Source organism: Dysidea avara, chromosome 11 (genome assembly GCF_963678975.1).
Source record: "Dysidea avara chromosome 11, odDysAvar1.4, whole genome shotgun sequence".
Taxonomy (NCBI): Eukaryota; Metazoa; Porifera; class Demospongiae; order Dictyoceratida; family Dysideidae; genus Dysidea; species Dysidea avara.
This window is the reverse complement of record NC_089282.1, coordinates 2123281-2148566: the sequence shown is the minus strand read 5'-3', so window position 1 is coordinate 2148566 and position 25286 is coordinate 2123281. Positions and strand designations below refer to the sequence as shown.

Genomic DNA, 25286 nt, shown 5'->3' with positions numbered 1-25286 from the left:
CCATAAGCTTTTAAAGAGTTTGTATATAGTAGATAACAATTAATGGTTAGCCTTCATTGTATATGATGCATGAGAATTAAGTTATGATGATGTGGTTCCAGATTCAATGTTTGGTAATGTCTGTAGTTGCTGCTGCTGTGTTCCCTTGAGCAAGTAATTGACACTCACATTGCTTTGGTTTATTCAACTGTTAACTGTTGAAGCAAGATGTAAATGAGAATACCATGTCTCACAAAAAAGGATTGAACCAGTGCAGGAAAATTCCCTTAAAGGCAGTACTACCTATAGTATACATACATTGCAGGAGACTGTACCCATACCCTCGGGGATGAAATTAAGCTGTGACACATAAGCTCCCATATGAACCACACCCATATTGTGAGGCTGACTCTTCCTCACCCTGCTTCTCCAGTTACCCCCATGTAAACAATTCAGTAATGTGAGTATGTATTAATTGAAGACCTGAGTAGTACACAGCTGTCCTCCCAGTGTTTTTATAGGTAGGTACAATTGTACATGTATACAGCAGTTGAATGCTTTTTGTGTGTGTGCGTGTATGTGCGTGTGTATGTGATGGGTATGTGTGATATAACACAACTATAATGATAACAGTTCTGTTTGTTTAATAATAGGCAGTGATAGTTTGGGGACAAAGCCCAATTATGCCTTCACTTCCACCACCACCAACATACTCTACTAAAGAGCCTGATAAGTGTCAATTATGTACTTAAATTTTAAGCTAAAGAACAAAGGGAGATCAGAAGGTCTAACTGAAATGATTAGGAAAGAACCATAACAATGTTACATTACATCAATTTGTTCACAGAACAAACATTTGACCTTATATCAATCCAATCAACAGCTGTCTATTATTATTATTTTATCAAAACTAGTACAAAGATTTATTTAGTTACATTGCTATTTTTTCTTCCACAGTACTTGTGGTCTCTATTGGAGAACTAACTGTGGTACCCAAGGACATACAAGTTGTCTTTGATTGTGGGGAACTGATTGATAACACAACTATGAAAGGAGGTGTTGCTAACATAACTTGGTATAAGAATGGAAGAATAATAAGCAATAACTCAACAGTAAATGGCATAGTAGCTGCAGATAAGAGAACTGTGGAATTCACGTACACTATAAGAAGTAGACCAGCTCAGACTGGAACAGGAGGCATTTATTCCTGTGAAGTCTGTACTAATGATAAAATGTGTCAGAACAGCTGTAATGGATGTATGCCGTAAGTATTATTTGATTTTGTGACTGAATTTGACATGTTTATTTTGATAGTTCCACCTCATCTGGATAAATGTAGTGGGACACTCACATCACCTCATCGTGCAGTGATTATCAGTAAATGTGGACAAGATTATGAGGCTGAGACATTTGTAGGAACTGCCATTGTTCTGATAAGTTGCCCAATAATTAATGGAATAGATACAACATTGACAGCATATAAAGATGGTGTGGAAATTGATGAATTTACTGGACATACCGGTATTCTTCGGTTTGGTCCCATTCCTCATATTTCTGATAATATTTTTGGTACATACACATTTGTAACAGAAAATAATTGTGGTAGAGATGTTGCCGTGACCAGAATAACTCGTAAAGGTTGGTGTTCATTGTGGGTCATATATTCCATCAATGTTAAGGATCATTTGTGATGGGAATTCACTTAAATTATATGTATTATACAATAAAAATTATTATTACAAGCTTTCATCGTTCTTAAAGCAATTTACACACTGATATTCAGCATAATATTAATTTGATAGGAAGGCAGCAAATTTTTGTATGTTAATAACATTGTATGGCATTGTATGGAAAGAGAGTCCTTCAAAAATAACCATCGTAAACTTAACACATGAAATTCTTGTTATTCTGATTCAAAGTTGTGATAGATAGTAGTACATTTGTGAAATATATTTCACAATATTATTTTTTAATTGTACTCATCATGTGTCCGCTCACTCAAATATTTCTAAATTATACAGTAGATATATTATATTGACTTCAACTATAATACTATGTAGTATATAAGGTATGAAAAATCTATTCCCACCGTTGCTACATGCTGTGTCAGTTGTAGATTGTGAAATAACATCAGTTGATGTTGCTGCTCAATTGAAAGGAGACAATGCCACTATCACATTTTGAGCTGAACATGTTCCAGTAAATGATGACGTAAAGTTTCACTGCAAATTGGATAACAACAAAAATATAAACCTTTTAAGTAACGTGAGGTAGCTAGTGTGATAGACAAGTTTATAGTCAGTAGGATTGTAATATGCGCAGTGATCTTATTCATATATTCCGTAAACCAAAGGCCATCTTAATTCTCATGTGTACTATGCCAGTATATTCCTATACATATGTATGACTCTATGCAGGTACTAGTCCACTGGTTTATCACAACTTGAGTATGGGGAGACATCATGTTGTTGTGAGGGCTGAGTGTCCAGGTGAACAATCCTCAAGACTAGCTCAGAGAATTGAGTTTAGAGTTTGCAACTAATTCTCACCTTCAGAACTGGAACTGGAAACTATTTCATAGGCTCTTTTGTACACATTATACATGTATTAAGCTAATACTAATTATTTCCTACCATTTCCTGATGTAAACAATACACACGCCATATATATGCAAAGACTTTTTGTAAACAAAAATGTCCTTGGAGTATACGTACTGCACTTGACCGATTGATCAGTTATCAATAAGTTACTGGTCCTGTGCAAGTGGTGGGTACCCCATGCAAACACAGCTTGGCTGACAGTAAAAGTAAGTGGTGACTAAAAGAGCTGGTAGCTATCTGGTGTGGCCAAGAATGAATGAATGGTAAGCCATGCAACTATACATATATGCTATATAATAATTGTGACATTGATCCTTTAACATTGACTTGTGCATCTGCATTCCTAATTACATCATTTTAACTCTAATTAGCTAGTAATTTGACTACCTTTTTTCTCTATACAATAACTATTGGAAAAGGTGGCCAAATTACTAGCCAATTCAAGTTAAATGAATTAATTAGGAATACAGCAAGATTGCACAAGTCAATGATAAAGGATAAATGTAAGATTGTAAAACACAGTTATCTTACCATTCATTCTTGGCCACACCAGATATCACCTCTTTTAGTCACCAGTAATTTTTACTTTGGTGGACATGCTGTTTTTGTATAATCAAGGTGAGAGCCAAGGTGTTTTGCATAGCTAGGAATTTCACTTAATTTTGTAAGTATCAGATAGTATACTTAAGAGGTAATTAAAGTAGCTAATTATGATCTAAAATATGATTTTGTGAACAAGGCACAGGTCAGACTTCATTACTGATGTGATGATAATTCAATCAGTTATGTCATGAATTTGTTTGGATAAGCCACTCTACTTGGTAATATTTCTGCCCTCATCTTTTCTGAGAATGTGAAATCTCAGAAATGTATGGCAAAATTCCGGCATTGACAGCCAGATTTAAAAAAATACATATTGGGCTTCAGCAAAAATGCTAATTCTAACATTTCAGAGTCCTACCAGCACATAGTGTAATCGATGTACTCTAATAGAACAGTCAGTAACCCATAAAACTATTCTAATGGAGCAGTCACTTCATTGCTGCCGAGTCTACCCTGAAACTGAACTTCATGAGACAAGAAACATATACTGTAGTGGCTATAATAAAGCTCATAATAATTCAATAAGAGCATACACTACTCACACAGGCAGGAGATATCATTGCTTGGGCAGTAGACACTTCACCTTATACCACTGCTACAGCTAGGGAGTTAGCAACATCATGGAAATATATAGTGGCTGATAAAATCAAATGTTTTGTTATGAGTGTTTAACTTCACCATATAGATGTAATGAGGTAACCTTGCTGTATAGAGACAGCTATGCCTCGTCTCCTGTCAAACATTACAAATAAGTGGGCGTCATGATACACAATGACTTATGGTATAAACACATTATGATTCGATTTATAACTTGTAAAGCCAATCAGACACTAACTTTGTTAAGAGAAAGAGCCTACCTTAGCTTGGTACAGTATGCCGCTACAATCTGGAGTTCACAACTGATAATGATAAATTTCTTTAGAGAAAGTATAGAGGGTACTACTTGAGAGTGTATACATTTGATATGAATTACAATGTGAATCATTTGAATCACATAGGGAACAATTTTGTTTACTCATGTTCTAAACAACTTAAAACAGCCACCCATATGTCAGATGAATATAGTTTAGTCTAAAACACCACAATATCAACTACAAACTAGCCACCAGCTGAAATGTTCTGTTGTACAGATACCTTACCTACCTACAATCTTGATACATCATCATTAAGATTATGGAACTCCTTACAAATCAACAAGGAGTTTTGGGTTACCTCTCGGATTTTGACAAAACTTGGTGTGTTTGTAGTACCTGTGGAGTTCATCACCCATACAAACTTTTAGCCCCATACACCACATGGTTTCTGATTTGTGACCACAAATATTTTGAATATTAATTTTATGAAAATTTGGTCTGTCTTGAGTTACAAAATTGACTGTAACTTTACTGTGATAGTATATTGAAATGAAATTTTCACCAATTGAAAACTGTTGATTGACTTTTCAAGTGATTCATAAATTATGGGACATCAACTGAATTAAGGTTCATAAACACTTCATTGAAGACTATAATCATTAATGTTTCAAAAAGAGCTGTTCTAAATTCTTTAAATTTTTAGTGAATAATGATTGGATCATAATCCATGTTTGATAAGTTTTTGTAGTGGGGCCACAATGGGTTCAAGAGATTAAATATGTTGTGGTATGCAGTGGAGTTTATAGCATATTATTGTTGTACGGGAGTGTACACCTCTAAATCCTATAATAAGGCTGCGCCAACTTTGTCTTATGCCATGAAGGTGTTTAAGTACAGTGAAACCTATTCTAGTGACCACCTGTATTGAAAGACCACAGTTTATTGATGTTTTAAGGTTGAAGATTAATGCATAGCTCCATGCAATTCAGCCAGGATAACCAAAAATGGTTCTTATTGGACAAGTGGACTTTATAAATGCAACCACCATGATCTGTCCTTGAATACTTTACAGTCTTTCAAATACCTTCTTTATTACATCAAATCCCACCACTACACAAACCCACTCTGAACTATATACTTCAGTTACATTTGTGGCTTGTGTACTACATTGGTACAGTGAAAAAATACACCCTAAAATGTAAGCAAAATGTGTTATTTCAAGTTCATAATTAAAGAAGTTACAGAAATGTCTCTCCAATTGTATGTATGAGTGATAAGCACCACAGCTACATACTACAAATGCACTAAGTTTTGTCAAAATCCAAGAAGTGACCCAAACTTCCTTGTTGATTTGACATGAAATGACCCCAGTATATCTTTGACAAGGGCAAGCAGGCCAGCAGCAAATGCATCACACTGCACTTCATTGGATGATTTGGTCACACTACTTCCAATTGTAGCTATATATAGATAAACAAGTTGAAGAAGATGGCACAGTAGGACCTCCATTATCTGAACATCTATGTGTATATGAGTTTTACAATTATAAACTGCAATAAATGAATAAATGAAGCCCATTCATTAATTCAGAGTTCTGTTCAATGACTCTAATAGAACATACAATAGTGTTTACCTAATGAAGAAATACTCTAATAGAGCAGTTACTCATACTGTTCGGATAATCAAGGGTTTGGATAATTGAGGTCCTACTGTACCTTATATATATTTTCCATCATGAAGTAGAGAACTGTCTTAATGACTTTTACCAGTATATATACCAATGAGCCTACCTGCATATGATAGATCAAATGGCAGTACACTTCAACATATTGAGATAACATGTCCTGTTTCTGTATGCCCAGTGATTAATATTGCTTAGTGCTCCAAGACAATCTAAACACACCATAAGTTCAGAGTAGTCATGGTCGCAAATGGATTGAATACAAGTAAACCATTTTCTATCAGTGCTGTAACCTCAACTACCCTGTCTTAATGAACATCTGGACTTTTAGCAGTTATCATCAGGGCTAACTGGACTGGCAGATTGAGCTTCAGAAACCTGGGTTTAGGCTGTATTCAAGGTCTCTATAGCCCTGTGCCATTACTTATTACGGCACATACAAAATACTTTTATATAAATATAAAGCAGCTAAATTTATACTCTAATGTTATACTCTAATTAGCTAAAGTTCTTACACTTTCTTTTTGCATAAAAATTTTTATGAATGCTGAAACACCACATGAAAGGAAGTGTGGCACTGGCCAGGCATAATATAAAAATTAACTGAACTATCAGGTATGTTACAAGGCCAATTTTGGAAATTATTGGACAGCCTAAAAATTGCCAATTTTGGCTACTTCTTGCAACAAAAGTTACCACTTTTGGCAATTTTATAAAGCAGTGTAATGCAAAGCTATAGGACTGCTAAGAATTTGCCAGTTTTGGCAAGTTTTGGTAACTAAGTTTCTATCTAATTTTGGCAACTTTTGGAAACCATCAAAAAGCTGCCAAGCCTGAAACTGCTGATGGTTTCCAAATTTGGCAGTTTAAGATGGTGCTCAAAACTACCAATTCTGGCAATAAATGTACTCTTTTTTATGAAGACCAATGAATAAATCAATTGTGGGATCTAGTTTGCAAGAATGGCAAAATTTGATGTCCACTATTGGACTGTTCATGCATACTAAAATTACCACTTCTGGCAATTTCTTGCAAATAAAAGTTTTCACCTTTGGCAACTTTTACAAGTTGCAAAACTATTGTATTGCTTACAAATTGCCAGTTTCGGTAATTTTCTGAGGTTTCCACTTTAGGCTACTTTTGGAAGCAAGCCAAAAGTTTCCCCAAAACTGAAAACTATAGTCCAAATTTGGTAGCTTGAACATCCACAAACTGTGCTTGTACCTATCCATTCTGCATTCTGGCAATACAACTCAATTTTAACTAAGAAAATTGAGAACTTGGACTTAATTGGCAACTGGATTAGCAGATTTTGTGATCTAGTTCACCAAAAAGATGGTGAAAGGTTTGACTCAATATTGCCAAATTTGGCAGCAAAATATACATAACACAAATTTAGAATACCTTATCTGCATTATAATTATTGTAGTTTATGCCTGCTGGCTCAATGTATATCTAAACCGTACGATATATATGGTGATTACTGCTGCAATGCACTGTTCTACAATTTACATATCTTTAAGATTCAACAGAAATATTATTTACAACTACAGTTGATGTACATTTTCCAAACAGAATTATAATTAATGTTGTCCATATCTAATGCATTTTTTAATGGTTCTCTCACTGTTAAAATGAGGTGTTACAGGTGCACCCATCGTAAAGGTGTTCATGTACACCCATGGTATTTACAACACCCTAAGGGAGTACTGTAGCACTAGGGGTGTTATTGAACACCACAAATGTCACTTTATTCCCCATAATAGCTAAGCCACTGTAAGGGTGTTTGCCTACACCTTGGTATATTGAAACCCACAATCGGATGCTTCTATTAAAAATTAGGTTATAAATACATTTTGTTAACTTCTATAAGAGTGACTTGGAAACAACCATGTGATAAATATAAAAGTGTTGCAAAAATATAATTGTGTACTGCTAATGTGGTTTGTTGTTGTTAATCATTGCGTATAAATTGAAATCAACATGAAGGTTACCGGAATCTTATAGCAAGCCTACATTTCTTTTCAACAAAATGCCACCATGGAGAGCACTAGAACACCTTTAAAGTGTACTGTGATGCCTTTATAGCTATTCCTAGAACACCCTTAGGGAGTATTGTAACGCCTTTGTAACACCTTTTAGTTGCTCCTAGAGCACCCCTGGGGAGTACTACAACTCCTGTCAAAGGAGTTTAATTTACACAGCAGTTAGAACTCCTCTAAAGGTGATTGGATTACACCATATTTTTAACAGTGCTTACATTTACGTTTGGCCAACGGTGTGAAAGCCTCTTGAGGAACCTCTTCTTGGGGATTTGTAGCTATATAGCATGATTTGTAGCAAGATATTCTTATGACTTTGTCCATTTTATCGCATTTTGGTCAATTCACATTCAAATCATAAGTTTGCTACATAGCTATATTCCTACTGCTGCTTTTAAAGTGAATGTATAGCTAGCTACCTGGCATCCACTGATAATATTGCTAGTAATCATATTTAAATACTTTCAGGCATCATTATAACAGTTCCTCTAAAGTAAGCATAGTTAAGTTAGCAGCTTTGTGAACTTTAACACTGTAATGCTCACTTTCATGCTTAATACCGGTAAACTGTAAGTGTCAAAGTTTCCAAAACTGGCAACTTTTAGACTGTTGTTATAATTGCCAAAAACAGCAGCTACTGCACACGCTTTTATAAAATTGCCATTTTTGGCAATTCTAAGAATTTGTCACACAAAATTACCAATTGTGGATAACCAAATCCCACAATCAAATTCTCTATCATCTTTTATAAAAGAAAGTACATTTATTGCCAAGTTTGGATACTTTTGAGCATCATTTGTGGTTACTCAAAGATTGCCAATATTGGCAATTTTGGGTTGCCTGAAGTTGCCAATATAGTCAACTTTGGGTGGCCTGAAGTTGCCAATATTGGCAACTTTGGGTGGCCTGAAGTTGCCAATATTGGCAATTTTGGCAACTTTTAGGCTGTCCAATTGTTGCCATAAACAGCTTGTAACATACCTCGAACTATAGTCAGTACGAGAGTCAGTACGCGTTCACCTGAGCTCCGCCAAATATAGTAATATCAAAGAGGTGAACATGTGTTCACTCCCAATGGTTTTGTGCTGGAACAAGCATGCTTTCATATTATAAACATGTTTGCGCACCTGAATCGTTCATACTAACTGTATGGGATATTTTTAAAGCCTCATAACTCACTTGTTCTTGCCAGTATCAAAGCGCTTTTTTGATTAACAATTCCAGAATTTAAAGGGCTTCACAGTGCTGCTAAATGTTTGGGCAGCTGGCCCATGTCAATGGCGGATCCAGGATGGGGCATTTGGGGCAAATGCCCCCCCCCCCCACCCAGAAATTACATACAAGATCGAGATACTCTAATAGAGCAGTCAATTACTCTAATAAAGCAGTCACAATGTTCATGAGGCAGTGTAGCTTACCTATGAAGCTATAAATAAGGATTTTATTTTACATAAAATACGTGATAGAATATATTTGGTAAAGGATAACTAGCTATTATTGTTGTGACCTTTTTTTTGCTCTTCAACTTTTTTCAGCAAGGTGCTCCCCCTCTTTCCAAACTCTGGATCCGCCCCTGCATGTAACAAGAGTTATTAACAAGAAATGAGGGCTCAGGTGAACTCGAACAGATTATACTTAATGCATGTTCTGACTATCAATTACTGGAAATTCCAGGAGTCCCCTTCCTATTCCCTTGTAATTCATGAATGTTTGTAGTATTATCATCAGGTAATCTCTGGCGCCACCATTTCTTTTGATACTTTCACCAGTCAACAATGTTGTATCAAAAATAAACAAACAAGTATAAGGAAAAATTAAGAAGTTTAATTAATAGTTATACTATGGCCATGAGGGATTTGCCTGATATATATGCCCAAGCCCAAGGGCGCAGGCATACATATCAGGCAAAACCCGAGTGGCCATGGAATAAGTAATATACCAGCCATGGTATAAGTACTATACCACTCTGGTATGTTCACCTAATAGGTGAAGGAAGACAAACCTGCATTCACCACATTACTTTTATACAGAGGTTTGTAAACACCAATTGTGGGTTTAAATTGTGGACACAAAAAAAGAAATGATTGTGGGTTTCACTGGTTGTAGTGATACCATTTTAAACCAAATAACCACTTTGTGGATGAATAAAGTAACCAAAGGTACTAAAATAAACGACATATAAGTTGGGAATGTGTGAGGCATCCTTTCATGCAGTTGAAATGTACTCTGTAGAAAAACAATCCCCACATTGCAAAAATAATTATTTAGTGATACTTAGTAACTGAGCTATGCAATGCTGACTATTTGCTTCACAACAATGCCCCTAACTAAACTAACATGTTTAACTCAAACCCACAATGCAAAAGTTTAAGCAGCTCTAATTCAAACTCTCAATGCAAAACTTTAAGCATCTCTATATAAATAATCAAAGGGAACTGATGCTTTGTAGCTGCCTCAGCATCATACCCTGTGGTCAGGGAAATATGTGATATATAACCCTGTGGTTTCCTTTGGTCTGAGGTGTCAAAGTGGTATATGTTTGATGAGAGATCATAGAAAAAAGTAGGGAAACAAGGGAGGTCGCCTACACCTGAAGATATACTATAGTGGACATTTAACCCCTAATTCAGTCATGAATGTCCACTAGTTTTATCTGCAGGTGTAGCCGACCTTCTTTGTTTCCCTACTTCTTTTTATCTAATTGAACTAAAAATTCTTAATTTTTCCTTTAAACAGCTAGGTGGCTACATTAGACAGGTAAATTTATTAAAAAGTGACACTTAAACACTACAATGGCCACTGAGTTTTGACAGAATGACCAAATTAGGAAGGATTTACTGGAACTGCATTAGCAGGGGTGGATCCAGGGAGTGCACCAGGTTAGTAAGCATATGGAGTAGGGGTCAGTACTTTATAATGCTTTGGGACTGAGATATTTGATATTTATACACACGTATAATATGTAGCTAAGTGGTCCGCAAGATTTGTAGTAGTGCAGTCATTCTGCAAATTTCCTGTCAGGCTATTAGTGGTTAAATGTGCCCATGGGATGGTGCTGCTGAGTATGGAGCAACTGTGAAGGATCGTCAAGTTTTACAAGCAACGACTGTGACTGACTACTCTATTAGAGTAAAAAGTTTTGCTTCTACTTTTTTGGGAGGGGACACATGCCCCCCTGTGCCCCCCTTGGATCTGCCACTTACTAGAAAACTGTCTACTTATTTTGTAAAGTATATCTTTGTACTATCAGTCACTTACAATGTATGCATATCACTATATCAGTATATGTTAAACCATTATCAATCCAAATAATGCACTCTAGAAGCATATGCTAGAGATTGCAATTTTAACTAAATTGCTATCAAAATTATTTTGACATGCAGCATGTCATAATGATAATAACAATATAGTAATACTCCCTCTATTATTAACTCTTGGTAATACACTGCAAAAAATGCTGAAGTAGTGAATACTGTGACAAACAGTAACTATCGTTAAGTATTTGCACCATTTGCCACAGTATTCACTACCTTTTCTATAGTGTATGTGTATGGCCTACCAATAAACATGACCATGACTAAAACAACAAAACTGAGTTTAGAATTGAGACATTTGTTCTATATGATCGGTTAAGTGAACAGACCTGCAAAAACAAAGAATGCAGTTGGTGCAAAAAAAATTTATCTTTTAGGAGACCTATAGCTAGCTACTCACTTTATTTATGTAGCTATACTGGTACCAGTGTCCTATGTTCATAACATTTTATCCATTTCCAGTACTAAAATATGATCTCTTGTGTGATGTGGTGTAGTTTGTGTCCACAACCTCAGTTTTTGCAGGACCACAGCCAGTTACATAAGATTTTGTAAGATATTTCATCATCTTGTACCAGCTACATGGTAAGTGACAGGTAAATCTTTAGTACAGACCTTATAAGGCTAAACATATAGTCCCTAGCAACTCATAGGAAGCCAGGCATTTAACCAAGAGGAACCTAACCTTGGATACATAATTCCTAATAAAGTAAATTAATTAGTAAGGAAGTAACAGAATATTACATCATATATACTTTGTGCTGTGTATTGTATGTTAGGCAAGCTAACAGAGTAGAATGTTTAGAGTACCAGCTCGGTAATCATTAATTCCTGATTTTGTTGCTTGTAGATGCCCAGATGCTTCTTTCAGTTAACAAGAATGTTTACTCATGCATGTTTGCATGTGATACAGACGGGGACCTAGCTAGTGTAAACTAGAGAAACACTCTGCTGTGTCAATGGTTACCTAGCATTATCTGCATGGGGAAAATTTTTGCTTCCCCAGGTACGCAGATTACTAACTGTTCATGTATCACATATCTACCAAAAACTAAGGTCATTCACCTTCACTATCATGGAGTCATATGGCACACATGTACATAGTTTAGTCTCCTGAGGGGAACTACACAGTTCTGCCCACTCCCAAGAGGATCTGTTCAGCACTGCTTCAGGTAGAGATAGCTGTGTACTGTGCAGGTAGCCCTGTCAACTGGCTATGGGTAGGCTAGTCTCCATGGCCAGGCTACCTTTTTTAGGGGGAAAGGCGACTTTTCCCCTACTCACACACAAAGAAAAGTGTATATAGTCTAGCCATTTGAGACTGTGGCTGGGATGGAATGGATATATTTATGACCGTGTATACAGCAATTAAACAGTTTATTTTTCTCTATTTTTCCTGCCATGTTTGGTGTATAATGCAAACATATAGTTTGGGTTGCACATGCCTATCAACACTGACTTGACTTACTTAGTGGACCTTGACAGGTCATGATCAGCTGCCTTTGATCTGTACATAATATGTAACATTACCTTCCTGAATTCTCTGTACAGTGTTGAATCTGCTGAATCTGTTTACATAAGTATACCATCTGGGGTGTACAGCAGAACTGCAGTGTAGCTACATGAGGTAGCAGGTATGCCCACATTTCAATTATATGAAACCACTTGCACTATCTGTATGAGCTAGAGATAAAATGTGGGAGGCAAGGTTGACAACAGTTGTTAATGGCAAACCATGCATATTTCATTTCTTAGTATTGGCAGTTTACCTGGAATAACTAGTTGCAACAAAATGCACACCACTTAACTGAATGAAGTCATTTTAATGTCAGAAGCCCAAGAAGGCACCAGCAGTAGAGCTGCATAATATTCATGCTTATATTTTGCAAAAGTATTTCCAACTTTCATTTTTTATTTACTGTAAACAATAAAAGTTTGCTGTGACTACTAAGGTTTGATGAATCACCAAACAATTTGGTAGTGATCTATATACATACAGATACAGCTGCCACTTTTTACCAACCATTCTGAAAGCTGCTGATGGCTATACATACATTTTAGGTGACTGATAGTTTGGTATGTACAGACCATTGCAATAATCCTCCACTATATATGTCATTGTGTACAAAGTGGTCTGTCTTATGTAGCCACCTGCTTACTAGAGTCAAGAAATTTTGGTGACCAGGATAGACAGGCTTCACTGTGACAGCTAACTTGATGCATTGTAATGATTTAATACATTGCTTCTGGTTTGTGGCCATGCATGCATCACTATAATCACAAATAGTTTTATGAGTCTTGTTTCATGGCTTAATGTTGCTTCATGTGATCATTCATTCCATAGCAAAACTTCTTTCAAAGAATTCATCACAATGGTTTATGTTATTACCATTTATTCTTGTCCATACCAGATATCATCAGTCACCAGTTTTCATGGATGTACAATTTTTGGTACAGCCAAGCTGTTTTGCATGGGGAGTTTCACTCATTTGTGTAAGTATCAGATAGCGGTATCTTCTTAGTAAAATACAATTTTGTGAACAAGGTACAGGTCACTTGAGTGATGACTGATGATAATTTCATTAATTTGATCACTTATTTCATGGATAGGCCACTCTGATTGATGATATTTCTGGTCCACTGCCCTCATCTTTTCTGAATTACTTCATAAATGCACAGCAAAATGCTTGCATTGACAGTAGATTTAGAAATAAATGTTGGACTACAGCAATACTGTATACTAATTCTAACTTTTCAGTGTCATGATTAGTTATTTACTAGCAAAAATCTGCAGAAAATTAGCATGGTACATAGTGTGATCAATGTACTCTAATAGAACAGTCAGTAACCCATAAATCTATTACATTAGAAAAGTTTTCTAGCTACAAATTAGTGCTATATAGTGATTGCAATTTTAACTGAATTGCTATCAAATTAGTGCTATAGTGATGTGGTGCAGTTTGTGCCCACATCCCCAGGTTTTGCAGGACCACAGCCATTTACATAATAATTAATAATTTTGTAAGATGTTTCATCACCTTGTACCAGCTGGTAGCCAAGAAGTGACAGGTACATTTTCATTAATGATCCTACAGACCTTACGTGATATAAAATATAATCCCTAGGAAGCCAGACATTCAACCAATCAGAGGAACTTAACCTTGGATACATGTGTGCACTTGTACAATCAAAAAAAAGTTTTGTTGGTGCAAGTATAGTTTCTACATGTGTCTATATACTTTGATATGCCTTAGCAAGGGCAGGAGATAATTGTATTTATGTACATTTCCTGAAAATAATAATTCAGTGGCCACTTTAGTTCAGAGTTACTCAAGCTTAGAACTGCACAAAGAAAGAGTCTATGTAACATGGCTGATGCTAAGGTCATATATTATATCATGTATATGGTGCACAAATTGAAGCTTTTAATCTAGTTGTACGTGTTATGTACTGTAACTAGTTACTATGTGACTGTTGATATTTTGGGGACAAGTTACTATTACAAAGCATGTAACTAGTTATAACTAAAAAGTAATAGAGCACTCATTTCCGTAGTTACAAAAGTATACAATGATGATATAGTTACCCCCAACTATGAATATTGCAATACTAACATTATGTCATCTGGTCAGGAAACCTTAAAAACATGTGAAATTTCTGAATGCAGAGGAAAAGCTATATTATGTTTGTACACAAAGGTGTTAGATCAGTACTTGAGTGTATTTCTTCAAAACCTGAACAAAAGAGACCATATATGGATCTATACGGAGAACACACAATCCTATAAAAAGCTAGCTATGCTGCAGAGCTAACAATCTCTTCAGTGGAGCATTGTGAGGAGTCTCAAGTCGAGCAGCTGGTATAAAGTGGTGGCTGTATGAGATGGCACTTGTTGTTCTTACAGTCGTGGTCATGCAAATGGTATGTAAGTGACTATTATAGGTTCATAAACACCAATTTCTAAAGGTATTGTATTTCTTATCACTGCGTGATGAATTTCAGTCTTCATGCTGGCTGGTGAGAGCTGAATCAATTACAGTGATGTGATTGCTTACCAAAGATTCTAGTGTTTGGCTAATATTTTGTTTGCTGTTGCTATAGCTAGGACCTTACAAGCAAACAACTAGCCATTACAATTCTAGCACCCCAATAAATTTTATTTCTGTGATTCAATGCAGGATTTTACTAGGATGTGATACATCACGTAGTACGTACAAGGCTTGACACATGATAACTTATCAGTGCTAGTTATAACAGGTTGAAATTCAGAAATAACACCAGATCCCAGCTCAAAAAGTGTAGTTACTTGGGCATTGCATAGATTATTGTATCTGAGGATCATCTCTTGACCTTAGTGTACATTTTCTCACTCCACACAGTGTAGACCATAAGCTTTTAAAGAGTTCGTATGTAGTAGATAACAATTAATGGTTAGCCTTCATTTCATGTATATGATGCATAAGAATTAAGTTATGATGATGTGGTTCCAGATTCAATGTTTGGTAATGTCTGTAGTTGCTGCTGCTGTGTTACCTTGAGCAAGTAATTGACACTCACATTGCTTTGGTCTATTCATCTGTTAACTGTGGAAGCAAGGTGTAAATGAGAATACCATGTCTCACAAAAAAGGATTGAACCAGTGCAGGAAAATTCCTTAAAGGCAGTACTACCTATAGTATATACATACCTTGCAGGAGACTGTACCCACACCCTCGTGGGTGAAAGCTGTGGACACATAAGTTCCCATATGAACCACACCCATTTTATGAGGCACTGTATTCGATTCCTCCTCACCCTGCTTCTCCAGTTACCCCATGTAAACAATTCGGTGATGTGTTAATTGAATACCTGAGTATAGTGCACAGCTGTCCTCCAAGTGTTTTTGGGTAGGCACAACTGTACATGTATGCAGCAGTTGAATGCTTTGTGTGTGTGTGTTTGGTGTTGTTGTTTCCTTGAGCAAGAAACTTTACTCACATTACTCCAGTCTACCCAGCTGTTAAAATGGGGACCTGGTGGCCCGGTGCCAACTGGGGAAGCAGCCCACCCAGCTGTAACATCAATGGGTGCCTGGTGTAAACTGGGGAAGCAAATGTTCAACTGTCCATGTCTCATATAGCAGTTGAAGGTCCAGGTGGGACTTTGGGTGCCCACACCTTCAACTGTGAGACATGGTACAGCCTCCTGCAGGTTACTAGTCCTGCCACAGGAGGGAATGCCCGCGCTGACTCATAGCACCTGAGTAGCGCACAGGTGCCCCAGTGCTGGCCACTGGGCAGCGTGATTGCTTAGCAGCAGCTGAAGGCTTTGCTTTTTTGCTTTTGCTTTGTGTGTGTGTGTGTTGATGGGTATGTGTGATATAACACAGCAATAATCTGTTTGTTGAATAATAGGCAGTGATAGTTTGGGGACAAAGCCCAATTATCCCTTCACTTCCACCACCACCAACATACTCTACTAAGGAGCCTGGTAAGTGTCAATTATGTACTTATTTATAAGCTAAAGAACAAAGGGAGATCGGAAGGTCTAACTGAAATGATTAGGAAAGAACCATAATGATGTTACATTACATAGAACAAACACTTGACCTTATATCGATCCAATCAACAGCTGTCTATATATTATTATTATTATTATTTTTATCAAAACTAGTACAAAGATTTATTTAGCTACATTGCTATTTTTCTTCCACAGTATTTGTGGTCTCTATTGGAGAACTAACTGTGGTACCCGAGGACATACAAGTTGTCTTTGATTGTGGGGAGCTGATTGATAACACAACTATGAAAGGAGGTGTTGCCAACATAACTTGGTATAAGAATGGAAGAATAATAAGCAATAACTCAACGGTAAATGGCATAGTGGCTGCAGATAAGAGAACTGTGGAATTCACGTATACTATAAGAAGTAGACCAGCTCAGACTGGAACAGGAGGCATTTATTCCTGTGAAGTCTGTACTAATGATAAAATATGTCAGGACAGAACAACTGTAATGGATGTATGCCGTAAGTATTATTTAATTTTGTGACTGAATTTTACATGTTCGTTTTGATAGTTGCACCTCATCTGGATAAACGTAGTGGGACACTCACATCACCTCATCGTGTAGTGATTATCATTAGATGTGGACAAGATTATGAGGCTGAGACATTTGTAGGAACTGTCATTGTTCTGATAAGTTGCCCAATAATTAATGGAACAGATACAACATTAACAGCATATAAAGACGGTGTGGAAATTGATGAATTTACTGGACATACCGGTATTCTTCGGTTTGGTCCCATTCCTCATATTTCTGATAATATTTTTGGTACATACACATTTGTAACAGAAAATAATTGTGGTAGAGATGTTGCAGTGACCAGAATAACTCGTAAAGGTTGGTGTTCATTGTGGGTCATATATTCCATCAATGTTAAGGATCATTTGTGATGGGAATTCACTTAAATTATACGTATTATACAATGAAAATTATTATTACAAGCTTTCATCCTTCTTAAAGAAATTTACACACTGACAATCAGCAAGCCTTGTACATACGTACTACATGATGTATCACATCCTAGTAAAATCCTGCATTAAAATTGTATGTTAATAGCATTGTATGGCATTGTATGGCATTGTATGGCATTGTAAGGAAAGAGTGTCCTTCAAAAATAATAATCGTAAACTTAACACATGAAATACTGCATTTTTCATGAGCTAAGTTTCATTTGTGGTGTTCTTGTTATTCTGATTAGTTGTGATAGATAGTAGTACATTTGTGAAAGTGTATTTCACAATTCTATTTTTTAATTGTACTCATCATGTGTCCACTCACTCAAACATTTCTAAATTATACAGTAGGTGTATTATATTGACTTCAACTGTAATACTATGTAGTATATAAGGTATGAAAGATATATTCCCGCCGTTGCTACATGTTGTGTCAGTTGTAGGTTGTGAAATAACATCAGTTGATGTTGCTGCTCAATTGAAAGGAGACAATGCCACTATAACATTTTCAGCTGAACGTGTTCCAGAAAATGATGACGTAAAGTTTCACTGCAAATTGGATAACAACAAAGGATATAAACCTTGTAAGTAATGTGAGGTAGCTAGTGTGATAGACAAGTTTATAATCAGTAGGATTGTAATATGTGTAGTGACCGTAAAGCAAATGGACCATAGGTGTTGTGCATGTCATCTTAATTCTCATGTGTGCTATGCCAGTATATATGTATGACTCTATACAGGTACTAGTCCACTGGTTTATCACAACTTGAGTGTGGGGAGACGTCATGTTGTTGTGAGGGCTGAGTGTCCAGGTGAAAAATCCTCAAGACTAGCTCAGAGAATTGAGTTTAGAGTTCGCAACTAATTCTCACCTTCAGAACTGGAACTGGAAACTAATTCATAGGCTCTTTTGTACACATTATACATACATTAAGCCAATACTAATTATTTACTGCCATTTCCTGATGTAAACAATACACACACCATATATATGCAAAGACTTTTTGTAAACAAAAATGTGCTTAGAATTCTATGGAGTATACGTACTGCACTTGACCGATTGATCAGTTATCAATAAGTTGCTGGTCCTGTACCAGCAGTGGGTACCCCGTGCAAAAACAGCTTGGCTGACAGTAAAAGTAAGCGGCAACTAAAAGAGCTGATAGCTATCTGGTGTGGCCAAGAATGAATGAATGGTAAGCCAACTATACATATATACTTTACAATAATTGTTATATTGATCCTTTAACATTGACTTGTGCAGTCTGCATTTTTAATTACATCATTTTAACTCTAATTAGCTAGTAATTTGACTACTTTTTTCTCTACAATAACTATTGGAAAAAGTGGCCAAATTACTAGCCAATTAAAGTTAAAATGAATTAATTAGGAATACAGCAAGATTGCACAAGTCAATGATAAAGGATAAATGTAAGATTGTAAAACACAGTTGTCTTATCATTCATTCTTGGCCACACCAGATATCACCTCTTTTAGTCAACAGTTACTTTTACTTTGGTGGACATGCTGTTATTGTACAGTCAAGGCGAGAGCCAAGGTGTTTTTGCATAGCTAAGAATTTCACTTAATTTTGTAAGTATCAGATAGTATACCTAAGAGGTAAAGTAGCTAATTATGATCTAAAATATGATTTTGTGAACAAGGCACAGGTCAGACTTCATTACTGGTGTGATGATAATTCAATCAGTTATGTCATGAATTTGCTCGGATAAGCCACTCTAATTGGTAATATTTCTGCCCTCATCTTTTCTGAGAATGTGAAATCTCAGAAATGTATGGCAAAATGTCGGCATTGACAGCCAGATTTTAAAAAATACATATTGGGCTTCAGTAAAAAATGCTAATTCTAATGTTTTAGAGTCCTGCCAGCATGGTACATAGTGTAATCGATGTACTCTAATAGAACAGTCAGTAACCCATAAACCTATTCTAATGGAGCAGTTACTTCATTGTTGCCGAGTCTACCCTGAAACTGAACTTCACAAGACAAGAAACATATGCTGTAGTGGCTATAAATGAAGCTCATAGATATATTAAATAATTCAATAAGAGCATACACTACTCACGCAGGCAGGAGATATCATTGCTTGGACAGTAGACACTTCACCTTATACCACTGCTACAGCTAGGGAGTTACCTTACAGTGTTTTTCAGCAACATCATGGAAATATATAGTGGCTGATAAAATCAAATGTTTTGTTATGAGTGTTTAACTTCACCATACAGATGTAATAAGATAACCTCGCCATATAGAGACAGCTATGCCTCATCTCCTGTCAAACATTACAAATAAGTGGGCATCGTGATCCAGAGTGACTTATGGTATAAACACATTATGATTCGATCTATAACTTGTAAAGCCAATCAGACACTAGCTTTGTTTAGAGAAAGAGCCTACCTTAGCTTGGTACAGTATGCCGCTACAATCTGGAGTTCATAACTGATAATGATAAATTGATAATGATAAATTAAGTGCAGGGGCGTACTGCTTCATCTGCTTGATATATAAAAAAGTGTATACGTATGATATGAATTACAATGGGAATCACTTGAACCACGTAGGGAACAATTTTGTTTACTCATGTTTTAAACATCTTAAAACAGCAACCCATACGTATGCCAGATGAATATAGTTTAGTCTAAAACACCAAAATATCAACTACAAACTAGATCTAGCCACATGTTCCCACCAGCTGAAATATTCTGTTGTACAGATAGCTATATATATACCTACAAGTATTCCTTCCTGAGATATCATCATTAAGATTATGGAACTCCTTACATACCATATTGTTGATTGTAGTTCTTCACTATTGCAGTTTTCACAGTTTTGATAAATAAAATTAATAATGAATTTTCAACCACTATATGAGATGAGGACAAAACAGACTTCAAAAATGTTATTGTAGTAGCTAGCTATAGTTGCAAGGGATATATAACTACTTGAAGCAGCTTATCAGCGCTCCTTTTAATCTAGTAAATTAATGACGTATACTTTTGTTTGTATGATACATTAAATTAATACACAAACATTTGTAACATTTTAAAATTAATTTCACCATGCAAATCAATTTTTGGGATTTTGACAAAAATTGGTTTGTTTGTAGTACCTGTGGTGTTCATCACCCATACAAACTTTTAGCCCCATACACCATATATGGTTTCTGACTTATGACCACAAATATTTTGAATATTTATGAAAATTTGGTCTGTCTTGAGTTACAAAATTGACATGCTGTGATAATATATTGAAGTGTTTTTGAACCTTAATTCAGTTGGTATCCCATAATTTATGGGTTTCGTTATGTACAGACATCCTACGGATCACGTTATCACTTTTAAACCACAAAAATGACGTTACACCGGAAACGCTGGTCGAGTCCTTAAGCGCCTATAGGCATTTTTTGCGTTCTTATTACTGTGCAGTGTTTGAAGCGTCTGAAACTTCTGTCTGACACGGTGAAATGGTTGATTAAGGCAAGGATGAAGGCATATGACAGGTAAACTTTAAAGATATTAAATGTGTACACTCACACACCAAATACATACACCACAGACTGCAATTTCTACACCTTTGAACAGAGCATGTTCAGCCTTGACATCCTGGTGGCCAACACTGAGGCTTAGTGCAATGCCATGTAATACAGAACGTGCATTGATTTTGGGATTATGCAGTTGGCAATGTAATTTTGTACAGGCAAAAACTTTAACAGGAATAACAAACAACTGTGCTCACAAAATAAATTAATCGGGCCATTCAACATGCAATTAATCCTAGTACCAGCACTGGTTTCAGGATACTGGGGGGCTTACATGTGAAGTAGGTTGAGTTCATTTGAGAAGTCGTGTGATTTTGCATGACCACTTAACGATAAGGTGATGTTTAATTGCAATCAGCTAGTCTAACAGTTCAATACTGATCCAAATGTCAGTTGATCAGTTCACCCACAACAAGCCAATTGTCACTTTAGGGATTAGCAAATGGCCAAGTTAATTTGAATATGCACTCAGCACCTGTACACTCTATTTGTAAGGTCTACGTACTGAGTGGCTGGACCATATATTTTATGCATAACTGTGGCCACTGGGTATTGGATATGCAAAGGAGGTAGGACATGATGTCATGATAATTGCGTGATGTGGGCCATGCTGTACATTTTGTCAATAGAATGTAGTTCTAGTTTACCTTAAAGTTTAGTGCTGTAATTGTCAAAAATGATAATTTACTAATGTAGAAATTGTTTATCTACTGAGCTTTATTAAGCTCCAGTGATCTTATGGTGAGTTTTGTAATAGCACATCATTCAGACTTGTGTAATTGCTCATTATACTAGTTACCGTTAAGAGTTAATGTAATCGACCTCGGCGTCTACAATGATGCTAGAAGCTTGGTACATTAGTTTTCCGTTATATAATTATCATCAGAATTCAATTAAATTATGTAACTTTTCACTGAAATCACATGCATTATGACATCATGTCCTACCCCCCTGTTAGACATATGTGTGGGAGTTCCACTGCGAGTGTGGCAGACTTTTCCATCGCAAGGGATCTTGTCCTGCACCAGTGATACTGTGTCAGGTTATGGTTGTGCCAGGTCCAGTTCTTCAGATCCATTACACAGATATTGTCAACTGACAGGCCGTTTAGGGTGTGCACGCAATCGAAGGGTTGCAGGTTCATTGCTTGGTTATTCCCAGTTTCTGTTGTTGTTTCCTTAAGCAAGAAAGTTAACTCACATTGCTTCAGTATATCCAACTGTATAATAGGGGACCTGGTGTCAACTGGAGAAGTAGCCCACCCAGCTGTAACATCAATGGGTACCTGGGGAAGCAAATACCAACCATTCATGCCTCACATACAGGTGAAGGCCAAGGGGGACTTCATGCACACACCTTCACTTGTGAGACATGGTATAGCCTCCTGCAATCCCCTGGAGGATATGCCAGCACTGACTCCTAGCACCTGAGTAATGCACTCTGGGTAGGGGTTACCATACCAGCATGGTAGCCAACTTTACTTTGTGTAGTGTAGTGTGTGTGCGTGCGTGTGTGTGTGTGTTTGTGGGTACATGTGTGTGAGATAGAGGCAGCATACACAAGTGGTTAAATATCGAAAGGTTCCAATTGCTGTTGCTTCCTTAAACAAGAAACTTCTCACATTGCCATAGTTTACTCAACTGTTAAATGGGGCCTAGTGTGCTTTGGTCGTTATAATTACAAGTGCCACTGCCTCTATATCTGTGACTCTTAGACAGCCCCAAGTACTGTTCCAGAAGGATTTACCTGTACAGGCTCAACGCACAGGTAGTATAATCCATGTAATTTAAATGTATAGGATAGCAGTATTGTGATCCTATTGTAATATTTATTAAGATCCTGGTGAAGATAAGTTGTATTAGGGATTTTTTGGAAATGCTTTAACACTACCAGCCGCTCCATAGGTTTTTCGCCGGAATCACCCTTGGCTTGGTTACCGTAGCACAGATTTGGGGGGGGGGGGGGGGAGAGGGATTGGAAAGCTCTGAACATAGTGGTCCTTTCATCAAAGTGTGGATTGGTTGCTATGAAACCTTTTGTGACCTTTGTAAGTATTTAACATTTCTCTGATGTGGATGCCTTTGAATTATGTTCCAATAGAGTTCCACTGGTCATCGTATTTCCAAGTATTTGAGGATATGTCCCAAATTATTTTTGGATATATACCGGTGTTTAGAAGTTCACGATTAATAATTATTAGTTGTGAATTTAGCAAATAATTGTGCGGACATTAGGTATTACATTAAAGTGAAAATTAATTGTGCAAGTACATTATAATAGTGCAAAATGTTGATGGCCTTCTCATCCGGCCTGTGCTTTTTGGGGGGTGGGGTGCCACCTGTTATTCTGTTCGACTGTAGTTTCCTCTTTTTTATGTCTCTGTTTTACTTTAGTCTTTCCTCATTGGCCATAGTCAGTGTCTCCCTGAAGTGGGTGATGACATTGGCTGGATCAAGTCTCTTCATTGTGGCCAGGGATTCACTGGTGAGCTTCCTGATGTGACTATCACTTTTTTTGATTAGTTTGGTTAGATGCTCCATGATAGTTGCGGCTAGTTCTTGTTCAGCCGTAGTCAGTTTTTGTATCCACTTGGGAGTAAATTCCCTGTGGTCTTTGTACATGATATTTGGCTCAATTTTTCCAGGTGGTACACTGCCACGGGCCAGTGCCATCCTGATTGCCTCACTACTGTATGTCTCTTTGCCTTGTTGACCTGGCTAGTTGAAATCTAATTTTCACTAGTTCTTTCTCCAGCTGGAGCTGTTCAATAGATGTTGAGTTGGTTGTTGGCTGCTCATCAGCGATGAGTTGTGTTAATAATATATCGTTATCATCATCGTTATCTCTGCCATTTCCACTTGTCATCTGGCTACTGCTGCCATTTGATGATGTTGTAGGAGTGGCTGTATCCAATGTGGGGCTGGTGACAGCAGTAGCAATGGCTGCTGCTGATGAAAAGGCTCCACCATTATATATCAGTTACCTTCACCTTCCAAGGGATGATGACATCAGATCGTTAGTGGCAGCTGGAGTGCCAGTTGTAACAGGCTGGACCTCTATGTCGTTGTCAGAGACATCCTCATCCTGACTGTTGGTCTTGATCTGACTCCGTCCATTACACTCAGTTAAAACAAGTTAAATCAGTTTGTATTTTTTTGTACATGCACATGCATTAGTGAATTTGTAAGTTTTCTATTAATTTTTCTTCTGCATTATTCAGGAATGTATCAATTGTGGCTTTAAAAAAATATGGTCTGATCCTATGGTGTCCATACACTGTAGCTACTTGAATGGAATGTACGTACGTAAGTGTGTGTGTGTGTGTCACATGTTGTAATTTGTATGCTTCCAATAGTTGTTACTCTTGTGCTTAAGGTTGAATGGTTAGCTAGTTGGTTGGATAACTAGCTCAATGTTATTGTTCCTCTTTTTCTCTAGCTATGCGTGTCAATGCTGGCGTCAACCACTGGGGTGGGATTACTACAGCTCACTTGTCATCCGTGGAGTGGTGTTGGATTTTTCATGGAATATTTGAGGATCAGGTGAGCTCATGTGTAATTACAGATTTTTTGTTTTTGTTATTATCATTCCGTGGTGATGAGGGGTTACTGTTATCAGTGCTGTTGGTAGAGTAGATGTCTGGTCTCCTTGTCCCTTTCTATCCAGTTGAGACCTTGTGGGTAGACACATTTTAGTCTGTTTATCCATAAATTCTATTGTTAGATCTATTCGTTGCTGGGGTCTATCTCACGTATTATTTGTACTCTCATGTTGTGTTTGCATTCTCCTTTTCTGGTTGAGTTGTCAGTACAAAATGGCTCAGATTGTTCAGTGATTTGTTGTCCCAATTTTGTTAGTTGTGCATTTGTATTGAGGATGTATATGCATATCAATTTGATGTGTGTTTGTATTTAATTTCTTGTAGTGCTCATTGATGAGCCGGTGGAGTGGTGCTTACACACATGTTGGAGGTCGTCAGAGAGTGACTTGTCCATACTATGGATAATTTTCATACAGTTGTTTTTGTATCCGTGCATTAGTTTTGTAATGCATGGCAAGACACTTGAAATTTATTAAATGTATATCTTCTATAGTTTCTATTATTTTGGTAGTCTATATTTCAATATTTATTGGAGCTGAATTGTGTTGTAGTGTAA

General features: G+C 36.8%; 2 protein-coding genes and 1 long non-coding RNA gene across 4 annotated transcripts in view; all 3 read left to right on the top strand.

Moving 5' to 3' along the window:
- Window positions 1-2617, top strand: part of LOC136239084 (uncharacterized) — a 26667-nt gene extending 24050 nt beyond the window's left edge. The window contains exons 2-4 of the mRNA XM_066029822.1: window positions 937-1243; window positions 1294-1617; window positions 2397-2617. Of these exons, the coding sequence (XP_065885894.1) occupies window positions 1204-1243; window positions 1294-1617; window positions 2397-2521 (489 nt within the window). The 5' untranslated portion in view covers window positions 937-1203 and the 3' untranslated portion in view covers window positions 2522-2617. The remainder of the gene's footprint in view (window positions 1-936; window positions 1244-1293; window positions 1618-2396) is intronic.
- A 12136-nt stretch (window positions 2618-14753) lies between these two features.
- On the top strand, window positions 14754-18597 carry LOC136239083 (uncharacterized). 2 transcript variants are annotated; one of them, XM_066029820.1, is made up of 6 exons: window positions 14762-14994; window positions 16467-16542; window positions 16768-17079; window positions 17130-17453; window positions 18007-18153; window positions 18310-18597. In XM_066029820.1, exons 1-6 carry the CDS (start codon window positions 14956-14958, stop codon window positions 18432-18434), a joined length of 1023 nt encoding a protein of 340 aa, XP_065885892.1. In that variant the 5' UTR covers window positions 14762-14955; the 3' UTR covers window positions 18435-18597. The 2 variants fall into 2 exon arrangements, with proteins under 2 accessions (XP_065885893.1, XP_065885892.1); XM_066029821.1 differs by lacking the exon at window positions 18007-18153 and having other exon boundaries at window positions 14754-14994.
- Window positions 18598-21021: 2424 nt separating this feature from the next.
- LOC136239435 (uncharacterized) lies at window positions 21022-25286 on the top strand. Its single transcript, XR_010693468.1, has 3 exons — window positions 21022-21090; window positions 24568-24671; window positions 25055-25286. It is a non-coding gene; the product is annotated as an uncharacterized lncRNA (long non-coding RNA).